Source organism: Helianthus annuus, chromosome 11 (genome assembly GCF_002127325.2).
Source record: "Helianthus annuus cultivar XRQ/B chromosome 11, HanXRQr2.0-SUNRISE, whole genome shotgun sequence".
NCBI classification, from domain to species: domain Eukaryota; kingdom Viridiplantae; phylum Streptophyta; class Magnoliopsida; order Asterales; family Asteraceae; genus Helianthus; species Helianthus annuus.
The window spans coordinates 81,140,107-81,155,507 of NC_035443.2; the positions used below are offsets into that span (position 1 = coordinate 81,140,107).

At 39.2% G+C, this 15,401-nt stretch overlaps 1 protein-coding gene across 1 annotated transcript; it reads left to right on the top strand.

Moving 5' to 3' along the window:
* Nucleotides 1-274: 274 nt before the first annotated feature.
* LOC110919887 (wiskott-Aldrich syndrome protein family member 2-like) lies at nucleotides 275-1,002 on the top strand. Its single transcript, XM_022164135.1, has 2 exons — nucleotides 275-635; nucleotides 713-1,002. Exons 1-2 carry the CDS (start codon nucleotides 275-277, stop codon nucleotides 1,000-1,002), a joined length of 651 nt encoding a protein of 216 aa, XP_022019827.1.
* The last annotated feature ends 14,399 nt before the right edge of the window (nucleotides 1,003-15,401 follow it).

Consider the following 15,401-nt stretch of genomic DNA (forward strand, 5'->3'; position numbering starts at 1 on the left):
GGGAACAAGGAATGATCATGAAGCAGGGCCGTCACACCGACGCACACCCTCAGCAACCCTTGGCTCCAGCCCGCATGAAGACTGGAGGACCTATCTCGAACCTGCAACATGCTTTGTCTCTCTTAGCTCCTCGCCGTCACACCATAACTCCTTCGGGCCGCAGCAGGAAGACGAGCCCAATGACTCACACCACTCATACATTCCCTTGCAGCGTTCGGGTTCACATCATTCATTTCAGAACCCCACGCCCTACTTCCAAAGCAGGTTCAACCCAATGAACCAAGTTGAAGAACCAGTGGGTCCTAACCCACTGGAACCCGCAGATCACTATCCTGAATTTCAAGATATGGATGTGGACGACGATCCAGATCCTGAAATGCCACCTTCTGGGACGCCGACGCATCCCATCGAGATTTCAAGCGGATCTTCTTTTCATGGTTCGCCATACAGAGGCCCTGATATCTGGGCCGAAAGATGGAGCACATATAAGTGGGAGTATACACCCCCTCACCGCAACTCACCTCCACATCAGCGGGTTCCCTCTGAGGACCCACATTTTCAGGCGGTCACACCACCGCCACCACCAGCGCCAGAGCAGCCACCGCCTCCAGAAGAACCATCGAGGCGAAGAAGAAGTGCACGGATATCCATGCATAGGGGTTTTCATTTCAGCACCCCCAACACTCCAGCAACTACCCTCTGCTCTATAAAGACCCGCAAATGGGTGGGCCTTCAAACGCCGTTTCTGAAGTCGACTCCACACCAGTCGCACCTGCACCACCACCTATGGGTTATGAAAACCCAATTCCAACTTACCCAGATGCAGCTGGGTACAACCCGTTTGAGCAGCAAGCTTATTCGTGTTATAACTACAACAATGCACCTGCCGTCGACCCATACGTCGAGGCAGCAAACTTCAATGCTCTCAACCCCTCGCCCTTTCCACCTGCATACCCAACTGGGTACCCTGCGTATGGGTATCAATACCCACCGCCTCCATAACCTCAGCAGCAGCTGCCGCCACAACCGCCACTTCAATAGCCTCAGCAACAAGAAATCCTCCAAAGGTTGCACGAGGTGGAACAAAGGGTAGAACAAGAGCACAGAAGTCGCCGGTCTTCTAAAGGGATTGGCAAACCTTATTAAGGGGAAAAAGAAGAGGGATTATTAGAAACCCTTAATTATTGTTTTGTAATTTCATTTATGTATTTAGTCCCTGCGTGGACTTGATTCTTATTTTAGTCCCTGCGTGGACAATGTTATTTCTTTAAAGACCCGTTTAGGGCATTATTGTAATTTTTAGGATTTATTTATGAGAATTTCCTTTTGCAATTACCTTTGGCATTAAACATATACATATACATCATATCACAAATCAAAATATCAATTCAATTTTTAATTGATCTGCCATTAAATCTCAAAAAGAAAATCTTAAAGGTATAACCTAGCCTATATGTCATTTTAGACATGGCTATGATGGTAAAGCCTTTTTTAAGATAATAAATCCTTGTTAACACCTAAGAACGTGTTAGCACTCTTGGCAATGTGATTCGATGAAGTCACACCAGTCATCCTAATATTGGATTCTTCCAATTTCTTATTTAGCCTAATGATCTAGAAATCATGGCTTACATCGTCATGTACGATGAACACATTATAAACATCCATTAGTGATGAAGTGCCTACGGGCTATGTGTGTTGTCTAATAAGACAAATGACAGTTGTAGTCTATGACTCCCTGTCAAGAAAGGTAATGAACTATGTTCAAACCTTAATGCCTTGATCCTAGAAGATCATGGCTGATAAATTAAAACTGTCCTAGTGACGAGGCCTTTTTGCCACTTTAATATCCTTAATGATTTATAATTGGGATTAATTATAATGAAAATTTTAAAATAAATCTAATTAACAAATTAACTAATATGGTTTATATTTTCCATGATTAATGAATCATCGAAAATAATGATTCCATAATGGACTTCTAAACAAATTATTGTCAATTGTTTTATAGCAATCAAGCTCCAAAATGGCTGAATCAGAAAAGGTTAATAGTCATCCCAATGTGCGGAATGACAACACCAGAATGAATGTAATGGGTGCAGATCTACAAGCAATGATAGACAATGCTGTCACTAGAGCCGTTGACAGAATGTTCAAAGAACCAAGTGGTACTCGCGCTAAGACCCAATCTGTACCTCATACAAAACCTCCTTCCAAAACACATACATCTCATGAGGACGATTCTCGACATTCGTCAAATCAGAAAAGTCTGCCATCTAAGAAAATTGTGCTAAATCAGGAACCGCATTCAAAGACTTGTTCTTACAAATACTTTGTCTCTTGCAAGCCAAGGGATTTTATAGGAGAAAAAGGTGCCATAGACTGTATGACATGGCTTGATGAGATGGATACCGTTGTGGATAGTAGTGGTTGTGTGGAGCAGGATGTTGTGAAGTTTGTTTCACAGTCGTTTAAAGGGGAGGCATTGGCTTGGTGGAGATCGTTAATTCAAGCCACGGGGAAAATCCCACTAAATAACTTGCCATGGGAGCAATTTGTGGCACTAATCAAAGAAAACTTTTGTCCTTAGCAAGAGGTAGAGAAAATTGAAACAGACTTCTTGACTCTGGTCATGAAGAATTTGGATTGCCAAGCTTATGTCATGAATTTCAACACTATGTCCCTACTGGTTCCCTATTTAGTTACCCCTGAACCTAAGCGCATAGCGCGCTTCATTAGAGGCCTGGCCCCGGAAATAAAAGGAAATGTTAAAGCTTCCAGGCCTACCACTTATAGGTCCGTGGTGGATTTGTCCTTATCCCTCAATCTTGATGCAATAAGGAATAAGTCTATTAAGACTTCTGAAGAAGGAAAGAGGAAAAGGGAAGATGAGAACTCACGTCGCGCCGACAAAAAGAGGAAATGTAATTTCGAGCAAAAGAAAGGTTCTGAATTTAAGAAAAACTCGAGTCAGTCGGATGACAGGCCCAAGTGCAAGAACTGTAGAAAGCCCATTCAGGAAAATGCACGATTGACCCGCATGCTAAACTTTGTGGAATTTGCAAGACAAAGGGTCATAAGACTTTAGAGTGCAAGGAGTTGAAAAATGCAACTTGTTATAATTGTAACCCCAAACATGCAAAGAAGCCTGAAGAGGCCAAAAAGACAAACGCTCGAGTTTTCCAGATGAACGCCAGAGAGGCAGTACAGAATGATAATGTTATAACAGGTACTTTCCTCATCAGTGATATTTATGCTAGAGTTTTATTTGATTCTGGTGCTGATAAGTCCTGTGTATAAAATAAATTTTGTAAACTGTTTAATCTTCCTGTTAAAACTCTAGACATAAAACATGTATCTATGCTTAAGGCATCTAAGTGTTTGAAGAAAGGTTGTGTCATTTACAAGGCCCAGGTGACGATAGACGAGCCAAAGCCCAAGATAGAAGATATTCCTGTTATTTCTGAATACTCGGACGTTTTTCCTGAAGAACTACCTGGTTTACCCCCCGACAGACAAGTGGAATTCAGAATTTATATCATTCCAGGAGCATCACCAGTCACACGAGCTCCTTATCGTTTGCACCGACCGAAATGAAAGAATTAAGGACCCAGTTGGACGATTTATTGGAGAAGGGTTTTATTCAACCTAGCTCGTCTCCTTAGGGAGCACCTATTCTATTTGTGAAGAAGAAAGATGGTTCCATGCGTCTATGCATTGATTATCGCGAGCTGAACAAAGTTACAATCAAAAACCGATATCCATTATCCAGGATCGATGATCTATTCGATCAACTGCAAGGGGCAAGTTACTTCTCAAAGATCGGTCTGAGCTCAGGGTATCATCAGTTGAAGGGCAGAACCGAAGATGTACACAAGACCGCATTCAGAACACGATATGGCCACTACGAGTTCTTAATGATGCCTTTCGGGCTCACTAATGCACCTGCAACATTCATGGATCTCATGAATCGCGTTTGCAAGCCATATCTAGACCAGTTTGTCATTGTCTTCATTGATGACATACTTGTTTATTCAAAGAGTCAAGCCGATCATGAAAAACATCTACGATGCATTCTTAAACTCTTGCAACAAGAGAACTATATGCAAAGTTCTCCAAATGTGAATTCTGGCTTCGAGAAGTCCAATTTCTTAGACATGTAGTAAGTGAGCATGGTATCCAGGTGGATCCCGCTAAAATTGAAGCAATTATGAATTGGCAAGCGCCTAAGACACCTACAGAAATTCGCAACTTCTTAGGTTTGGCAGGTTACAACAGACGTTTCATTAAAATTTTTTCAAGGATTGCTGCACCTTTAACTTCGCTAACTCGCAAGAACGTAAAGTTTGACTGGGGTCCCAAACAACAAGAATCTTTTGAGATTCTTAAGCAGAAATTAAGCAATGCTCCTGTGTTGACATTGCAAGAAGAGATAGAAGAGTTTGTTGTGTATTGTGATGCATCACACACAGGTATGGGTTGTGTGCTCATGCAGAAAGGTAAGGTCATTGCTTATGCATCACGTCAACTGAAGGTACACGAGAAAAATTACACCACCCATGATTTGGAATTGGGTGCCGTTGTATTCGCACTAAAACTTTGGAGGCATTACCTATATGGAACCAAGTGTGTAATCTATTCAGATCACAAGAGCCTTCAACATTTGTTTAACCAGAAAGATCTCAATATGAGGTAACCTCGTTGGATGGAAACATTGAACGACTATGATTGTGAAATTCGCTATCACCCGGGCAAAGCGAATGTTGTTGCTGACGCGTTAAGCAGAAAGGAAAGAATCAAACCTATTAGGATCAATGTCAAAAGTATTGAACTAAAGAACAACTTGAATGAAAGGTTGTTAGCTGCTCGTAAGGAAGCTATATTGGAAGCTAACTTTTCGAATGAGAAGTTAGGTGTAACTGTTGATCAATTATATTTTGGCAAGGACGGAATCCTTAGATTGAATGGTCAAATATGGGTTCCAATTCATGGAGGACTTAGAGATTTAATTCACCAAGAAGCCCATAGTTCTAAATATTCAGTTCATCCGGGCAGTGATAAGATGTACCAGGATCTGAAGGCGAATTATTGGTAGATAGGTTTGAAGAAATCTATAGCCACATACGTAGCTAAATGTCTAACGTGCGCTCAGGTTAAAGCCGAGCATCAAAAGCCATCAGGTTTACTACAACAGCCTGAACTTCCCACTTGGAAGTGGGAAATGGTAACTATGGATTTCATCACCAAGTTACCAAAGACAAAACATGGGAATGATACAATATGGGTTATAGTCGACAGACTGACGAAATCAGCTCATTTTATACCCATAAAGGAGACGCATAGCTCCGATAAACTAGCCAAGCTATATATGGATGAGATTGTATCTCTCCATGGAGTGCTAGTATCTATTATCTCTGATAGGGATACAAGATACACATCTCATTTTTGGAAAAGCTTTCAGCAATCTCTAGGCACTCGTTTGAATTTCAGTACTGCTTAACATCCTCAGACGGATGGACAAAGTGAGCGTACGATTCAAACATTAGAAGACATGCTCCGGGCTTGTGTTATTGATTTGGGTGGAAGTTGGGATAACCATCTTCCTTTGATTGAATTTTCATACAACAACAGTTATCATTCGAGTATCCAAGCCGCGCCTTTTGAGGCTTTGTATGGAAGAAAGTGCAGAACGCCAGTTTGTTGGGCGGAAGTTGGAGAAACCCAACTATCAGGACCTGAGATAGTCCTGGAGACGACGGAAAAGATCGTTCATATCCGTGATCGTCTAAAAGCTGCCAGGGACAGGCAGAAAAGCTACGCAGATAAGAGGCGCAAACCTCTAAAATTTGAGATAGGTGATAAAGTATTACTCAAGGAGTCACCCTGGAAAGGAGTAATGAGATTTGGTAAAAAGGGCAAGTTGAGCCCAAGATATATCGGACCATTTGAAATCATCGAATGTGTCGGGATTGTGTAGCCTATAAGCTGAATCTACCAGAATAGCTAAGTGGAATTCACAATGTGTTCCACATCTGCAATTTAAAGAAATGTCTAGCCGATGAGTCGCTAGCAATGTCTCATAAGGACGTGCAGATTGACAAAAGCTTAAAGTTGTTGAAAAACCTTTGTCGATCGAGGATCGACAGGTTAAAAAGCTTCGAAGAAAGAATGTACGAATTGTAAAAGTAAAATGGGATGCCCGTAGAGCCCTAGAATATACATGGGAAGTTGAATCCACAATGAAACAGAAATACCCTCATTTGTTTTAGTGAATTTCGAGGTTGAGATTTCTTTTAAGGGGGTGAGGATGTAACACCTCGCAAAATCATGTCCAATACAGTGGTAACACGTGTCATAAACCTTGATCATGTTAAAGTTAACTTGAGTGACTAAAGTTATCACTCAATGAAAAGATGTGTGTGGAAGGAACAAAAGTGTCAACATGCCAAACTTGTGCCTCTGAATGACCTCATATGATGTTCGTATTCTTTATAGAATAAATTGTCGGACACAAGAAGCCGTTTGTGCTTAAAATCAAAAGTTTACAAAACACAGGGGTTAAAAGCGTCAACATGTTAATTCTTACCTCTAAGTGACCTTTTAACGATCCCGAGGCTTTGTAATAGTTTATTATACTCTCATGAATATCAGATAATGATTTCATGAAGTTTCGGTACAATCTTGTGATGTATATCGCAATTTCCAAGAAATAAGGGTTGAAAATGTCAAGTGACAATTCTACTCTCGGGAGACCTTTTCAACAAATCCAAAACATATGAATGCATGGTTTTACTCCCAAGAACATTTAAGGCCTGAATATGTGGGCCCCTCATGCTGAAAATGTCAGTTATTCGAGTTCTGAAAGTATAGGGACTGATCTTGCAACAAAACAAACAATCTTTGAAACGTGTTGCCTCGCTTGGCGCGCCAGGGTCCGCCTTACCTGGCGCGTGGCGCGACGGAGAGGGTTTTCTAGCCAAAACTGGCAGCTAGCCTGCATGCAAACCTGAAATTTGATTTTTGATTCTCTGCAACCTGTAAACGAATTCAGCTGCATGTTGATGGTTTTTAAAAACCATTTGGACACTTGTGAGCATCATAAAACATCTGGGACACTTGGATTCATCTCAATCTATCCTAATTTTCTATATAAAGGCCCTCTTACTTCACTTGTTATTTTCTCACTTTAAAGAAATTCTCAAAACAACTCTCTAGCTGAATTCTCTGGAGCATCCTGGTCTATAAGGAAGCTCTCTTAAGTTCAAATTTTCGGGCTAAGGACCCTTGTAAGTGTTCTTGGCTCCTATAGTTCAGTTTTTCTATGTCTATGGACCGAAAGTCAAAGATAGCGTAATTCTGCTTTGACTTATAGTTTATTCATAAACGGTCCAGCCATGATTCTAAACGAATGTGGCTATGTGTTGGTAATTATGTAGGTGTTAAACCCTCAAAAGGGCACCTCCTAATTATCACATTTACTTAGTCAATTGTCGGGTCAAAGTAATGAACATAAAAGTTAAACGAATCTGTTTTTAAATAAAATTCATATCTGATAATGTAGAAGATATAAATTACGTTTTATCACTTTTACAACTTGATAAATATTATAAGAACATGTTTAGACATGTTCAACCCGACAATTCTGAGTTTAGGCTCGGTTCGCAACCGAAAGTCGTAAAAGTTGACTTTTGCTTTGACTTTCAGTTCTGACCCAAATTAGCTTAGTTTAGTTATGCCTTAGGGTTCCTTTGTGACCATATTATATGTTAGTATAACCCTCTGAGGTTATACTACATGGTCCCTTAGAAATCAGAGTTCGTTTGCATGTTTTCGTTATTTGCTTAAAAATTGACTATTATGCCCTTATGTTATAAAAACGAGATTTTTGAAAATATGAATATACAAGTACCTTTGTTACTAATATATAAGCATGTCAAATAAATTTGACATCATTTTCTGGTCTCAAACTAATGATATGCAAGATATCGTAAAATGAAACTTTTTATTAATTAAACTACGTTTTTAGCATAAATCATGTTTAAACTCAAATTTTGACACCAAACTCATTACCTACTGTTTTGATATTATTTTAGGGATTTTTGGAATTTTTGGTCGGATTATAAACTGACCAAATCATTGAGTTCTCGTATAATTCGATAAATGACGATAATACCATTTTTATTAATAAAATGAGATTTACATATGATTAACATGCCAAACCTTTTCCTACTAATGTTATATGTTAAATAAAATAACTTAAACATTAAAGACTGGTCAAAAGCTCAGGATTTCATGAACATCTCAAATATCGTCAATTACCGACTTTTACGATAATTAGGTGCATAGTATGGTTTAAAACCATATTTAGCACCTAAGACTTGTTACCTACTGATTTTATAAATAAATTTGAATACTTCAATAGTAAGTATAAGTCTTGAACTCAGACTTCCAATTTTGTCCTTAAAAACATATGTGAAATGACCAAAATGCCCCTACGGTGCATAGTTTGGCTATAAATGGTAAATCCCACATATGTATGATATCTTACTGATGTAGCATGATAAAATAAATATTTTTACTGAATGTTTTAGACCAGAACCTCAGTTTACTATTAAACCTCTTTTATAAACTTTAAAATGACCAAATACCCTTATGAGACTTAAATTGGTTTTAAAATCTTTTTGGGCATAATTGTTGATATCCTACTGATATCATAACATAATTAAAGCACAATAACATATGGAACTTGTACATGATTCATCCGGCTACCCGTTATGCATATACGCGTTCGGTACGGTTTATGTAACTAGTTTGCATAATTTAGCCGAAACGGGTCAAACCTTATCATTTTTACTTCAAAATCCAGAATGTATTTAGTTTACCCATTTTATACAAGTCATCATACTTGTCGGGTCTAAATCACATTCCAATCCGGTCATAGCTTAATCTCGCGTTTCGTACCGTAAACCTTTCTTAAAACCTAACCGGTCTAAGTTACAACTTAAATAAGACCCGTTAGGAATCTAATAGGTTAATATAACCTTCGTTCCAGATTAGAAGCCCAGTAGAAGTTACTTGCACTTGTCTAAGTAGGATATACGGCTGAGCATACAAAACTTGCATTTTTTAAGCTCAGGTAAATACTTTTAGCTTATTTTCCCTTATACGGGCTTAGGATACGGTAAATTATTACCGCTTGGTTGGGTGTAGAAACCTTTTAATCGGATATGGTTAAATTGCATAATCCCGTTTTAATCAGTATTGCTTGATAATAAATAACATTGGGGGTTAACGATCACCTCCTGGATATCCTTGGCTCATTTGAAAAGCGTAAATGGCCACGACTTAAGCACGGGGTGTAGGCATACACCTGTCCGTTGTGTGTGTAAAAGATATACTCATTTGCTGGGGTGACCCGTCGTGAGTTTATATTTGTGGTGTGTTGTTTAATCTTGTTCGGTTTATTTATACCGACCCTAAATGTTGGACAAACATGTAAATCTGATACAAGATCGTTATTAATATAATTGTCCCAAGTTATAAAAACATTTGTGCCTTGTGCATTTAAATCAATTTTCATAAATGCTTTCAAAAGAGTCAGTTAATTGTATTTACCAGTGTAAACTGACGTATTTTTCAAAAAAAGTTAAGTGGCAGGTACTCTCCATATTTGGCTGGGAGCTTTGGGCATAGATAGTGAATCTTGCAAGTTCATATGCCTTAAATCTGTTGGACAAGTTTTTATATTTTATTTTAGATCCGCCTGTGGATCCTCGTACAACCGTCTGTATAATATTTGTTTCATACTTTATATTACGGTTTGTAATAGTATTTTCCTCCAAGACTTCCGCTGTGCAATAAACTGTATATATATTTGACTATGATGATATCAACTACGTCACAATACTCCCCGTCTGGCCCACCAGTAATGTGACAACCCGAGTTTTAAAGGCCTCTTTTCGACTTAAGCTTGTACCTGTTTTGCAAAGTGTGTTTAATATATATTTGGTGTTTATTATTTTGAGCAGTAGGTTAATAATGTGTTTGTGTTAATTTATGTTTCATAATTTAAAATGGGACTTTGACCGAACACCCTCTAGATGAAAACCCCCACCCACGAATACCCCACCCGAAAACACTGTAGTGTTTTCGTCCACTAGGAGGCCAATGAAAACCAGAATGGGATTTGGCCCATTAGCGATTAAATAAAGGAATTGCGTTATCTCGTGCACGAAATCGATAACTGAGAAAACCCTAACCACCTCTCACATTCTCTCTCGCTCTCCTGTGAAACCCGACGGCAGTCTTGAGACCTCGGAGCCTCGTTCATCGTTTGATTTGTTGTTCCTTCTGATAAGGTTAGCGATCAACCATTGATGATTGTTTGATTGAAAACAAGATTTACTATTTGTTTTGAGCACCATGAATTAACTGTTACTGTGCATTAATTTGTGATCATATGATGGGAGGATGAATTCGTGAGTAAGTAATTAAATCTACGTGACTGTGTCTGTTGTGGATAGGGTGTAATTGAGGCTCATGTTGATTTGTGTTCATTGATTTGTATTATTCTGGTTCACCACACAGTAGTTGATATTCTTGTTAATATTTAAGACATATGATATTTGCTACTTCTGTATGTTGGTAAGTTGGTGGTAGGGTGGGTGCATGATGATAACCTGTTGATCTAGGTTGTAAGTTATAGTTGCTGGTTTGATTTGAATGAGCGATTGTTTGATGATCATGGTGTTACGGCTGTCGATGATTAGGATTCTGTGTGATGATGATGATTGTTGAAGCCGACGAAAACACATACCCTAACGAAAACACTAACCAACGAAAACACTTTGGGATTTATTCGCCCAAGTGTTTTCGCCAGAAAGAGATTTCGCCGAAGGGTTTTCACCGCCAAAAGTGATTTCGCCAAGATTAGTGTTTTCGCGATATAAGGGGTTTTCGCCACTAAGTGTTTTCGCCCTTTATGGTTTTCGTCTAATGTGTCATCAGTAACTATGTATAGCCTATTAACCGAGTTAAGTTTATTAACTTAGTTAGCCTTATTAACTGTGTTAAATTATGTAACCTTAACAGTTTGTTAACTCTGTTAATTAATTACCAGTGTGTTGGTGCACGGAATGTCTGTTGACTACGTTTATATAGAGTCTTAGGTCTAAATAGGTTGTACAGAGTCGAAAATCAGATTTTAGGGTTTTAGATTGTTAATTTCGCTCATAATGACATATGTGTCATTATAAGCGAAATCATATAGATGCTATTTCGCTCATTAGGTCATGATAGTGGGGATTTCGCTCTTAGGTCATTAGGGTAGGTTTCGCTTATGTGTCACATGGGATTTCGCTCATATGGTCGCCGTATTAGCGAAATCAGATCAAGTATAAATACCTCATGTGTGATTTCATTTGAAACCATTGGAGCGAAATCAGGTCATGCTTGTGGTGTCGAAACTCTGTCAAAATTCATTCAGAAAGCATCAATAGAGAAGGAATTAAAGAGGAAAAGCTGTTGTTACTTTGTATACACTGATTCCGCCTTTGTACGCAAAGATGAACTACCTTAACTGACTATTTCGGGTCATAGAACGGTCCAACAAGTGGTATTAGAGCAACTGAAAAAGAATCGAGATTGTGGCACCGGAAGATGGGACATATACATCTTAGAAAAATGAATCACTTGGTGCACAATGATTTAGTTCTTGGAGTTCATGTCAAAGGTTTTCACCTGGAAGGGGAGTGCATTAGCTGTGTTAAAGGCAAGCAGAAGAAAAAGTCACACCCTACAAAGCAAGTCAATTCAGTCTCAAGACCCCTAGAGAGACTTCACATGGATTTGTTTGGTCCGGTGAATGTCAAGAGTATTACGGGAGATAAATATTGTCTTGTGGTTACTGATGATTATTCTAGATTTTCGTGGGTTTCTTTCTTGAAGACGAAAGACGAAACGTTTGACAGTATGATGGCGTTGTTCAAGAAGATTGAGAATCTGTACCAAAGGCGTATCAAAAGAATTCGAAGTGATAATGGTACTCAATTCAAGAATAGCAAGATGGAAGAATTTTGTGATGAAAGAGGTATATTGCATGAGTTTAGTGCTCCGTACACTCCACAGCAGAATGGAGTCGCAGAACGCAAAAACTGGACACTAATGGAGACGGCCAGAACGATGCTCACAGATTCAAAGTTACCGATTAATTTTTGGGCTGAAGCTGTTTCCGCCGCATGCTATACGCTCAACAGAGTTCTCACTGTCAAGAAGTTCAACAAAACATGCTTTGAGCTGATCAATAACCGCAAACCGAATTTGAAGTATCTAGAACCGTTCGGGTCACCCTGTACTGTTCTAGAGCCTTATGGAAAGTTTGGTCCAAAGTGCATTGAGGGTATATTTGTTGGTTATTCAAGTCCTTCGCGACGTGTCTTTGTTCCAAGTGAAAAGCGGATTATTGAAGCTGCAAATGTTGAATGTCAAGGTTATACAATGCCGCCACAAAGTCTAGGAGATTCATGGCGATATCATTATAATAAGTTGTGGGAATCATTTGACATGATGGAAGAAGAAGAAGAAGAAGAAGAAGATTTCTTTGATGAGTTGGATATTTTGCGCGAATACGAGTCACAGCAAAGGTTCCCAGCTGAGTATTCAAGGCGACCATGGGAAACTTCAAATAACGATGAAGCAGGTCCGAGTAATGCTGGTGAACACGATTATGTCCAACAGAATGAAGTTGCTCAAGATAATTAGTCGGTTGAGAATGATAATCAAGAATCTGAGAACATGCCGATCTTTGATCATGGTGATTCAGATTCTGAGGGGGAGCATATTCAGGATTTAAGTCAAACAAGTCAAGTTGGTGAACAAAGTGCAAATCAAAATGTTACTAATCTGGAAGGCGATGTGGATGTTCCAAGCGAAGTAATGCCGCAAACTCTTTCATATCATCCAGAGGAGTTGATCATAGGAGAATTGCAAACAGGCATTCGCACGAGACGTCAAATAGACCAGGGCTTAACATGTTTTTACTCTACAGTAGCACCTTTACAAACTGAATTTTCATTAAGTTGTTTTATCTCGCAGATCGAACCGAGAACTTACAAAGAGGCGCTTACTGAAGACTCTTGGGTCATTGCGATGCAAGAAGAGTTAAGTCAGTTTGAAAAGTTGGGAGTGTGGAAGTTAGTGGATTTTCCGGATGGTCAAAGGAGAATCAATACGAAATGGGTATTTAAGTGTAAGAGAGACGACAGAGGAGTTGTTGTAAGGAACAAAGCTCGACTCGTTGTTCAGGGCTTTAGTCAACAGGAGGGGATTGATTTTACTGAATTTTATGCTCCTGTGGCACGACTAGAGGCAATCAGAATTTTCCTTGCATTTGTGTCTTGGAAGAACTTCAAAGTATATCAGCTAGATGCAAAATCGGCGTTTCTTTATGGGAAGGTTAAAGAGGAGGTTTATGTCGGTCAGCCGCCGGGCTTCACCGATCCAATCAACAAAAACAAGGTCTACTTATTGGACAAAGCGCTGTATGGTTTACACCAGGCCCCGAGAGCTTGGTACGAGACTTTGTCTCAACACCTACTAGCCAACAGCTTCATACGTGGAAAAGTGGATGCCACTCTCTTCACTAAAGAGGTCAACGGACATCTTTTGATAGTTCAGATCTATGTGGACGATATAATCTTTGGGTCGACGAATGAGAATCTATGCAAAGATTTCGAACAGGTGATGAAGCAAAAATTCGAAATGTCATCAATGGGGGAGATGAAATTCTTTCTGGGTCTACAAGTTGAACAACTACCTGAGGGAATTTTCATTCACCAGACGAAGTACGTGCATGATATTCTAGAGAAATTTGGAATGTCAAGTTCTACTCCAGCTGCTACCCCACTTGCAACAAATCATGGGATTCACCCAGATCTCACCGGAGACAGGGCTGATGAAACGTTCTACCGTTCCATGATAGGTTCTTTGATGTACCTAACTGCTTCACGTCCTGATATCATGTACCCAATGTGCCTCGTAGCAAGATATCAATCTAACCCGAGAGCTTCGCACATGATTATTGTGAAGAGGATATTATGCTACCTGAAGGGAACTCCTTCATTGGGGTTGTGGTATCCTAGAACAGGCGATTTTACACTCGAAGGGTATTCCGATTCAGATTTCGGATGCTGCAAAGTCAATTCAAAATCAACAACTGCAGGATGCCAGTTCTTTGGACCTAGATTGATTACCTGGCAGTGTAACAAACAAACGTCTGTGGCACTATCTACATGTGAAGCGGAGTACGTTTCTGCTAGCAGTTGCTGCTCTCAGATCCTGTGGATACAGCAACAGATGCGCGACTACGGTTTGCAGTTTCTTAACACACCTCTTTTTGTTGATAATGAGGCCGCAATAAATATAACAAAGAATCCAGTACATCACGCTAAAACTAAACATATAGAAATTCGTCATCACTTTATTCGCGATTGTTTCGAGAAAAAGTTGATACGAATTGAGAAAATCCACACTGACGAACAGAAAGCTGACCATACCAAAGCTTTTGATAAAACACGGTTTAAATATTTGTTAAAACTAAATGGTATGAAGCTTCTTTCGGTGTCGGATGGCATTATTGGCGTTGATGAGAGTACTGTTGCGGATGAAGATGAGAAACAATCTGCAATGGTTTGTCGATTTTTTACTTGTTTTGGTATTTAGGGGGAGTAATGTAAATAGATATATTTTCAGAAAATACAAAAACACTAAAAAATGCAAAAATACAAAAACATGATAAAATTTCAAAATCCAAAAACAAATATAAAACTGAAAAAGAGCTTGTGTAAAAAGGGAAAATGATAGTAAATCGGCTAGACAATTACAGTATGCTAAAGAATTGTAAAGATTAAAATGAGTTAAACAGTCTTACTAATGATGTGTCGATAGGTTTTCGCACATTTAGTAGATTTATTCGGGATATAAACCTAAATTTTCAAACTTGCAAAATTCGTGGGGAACACTACTTGGATATATAGGTAACCCCTGAAATCTCGTTTGAAAGGTCCCTTATTCTGAGATACTAGGTCTTTATACTCAGTGATATCTGGGGTATTATTCCGGGACTTCTGCTGAATGGAAGTTCTGACCTAGTCCCCGAATAATACTTTCCGCATTACTTGAAATATAGCAACCACCCTCAGCATAAAAAACGATGAAACATTGCAAAATGCTAATCGTGTGCTGTTGCAACTAAAAGATCCTTTAAAGGGGACACACCGAAAAGTCGAAGTCGTCATCTCTCTGTGTATAGGAAGTATCGACCTGAGCTCTCACGGCCCTCGCATTTAACCCCTTACAGATATCATCTGTGGTATACTCACCTGTAAGACTGGATATTTGGGATT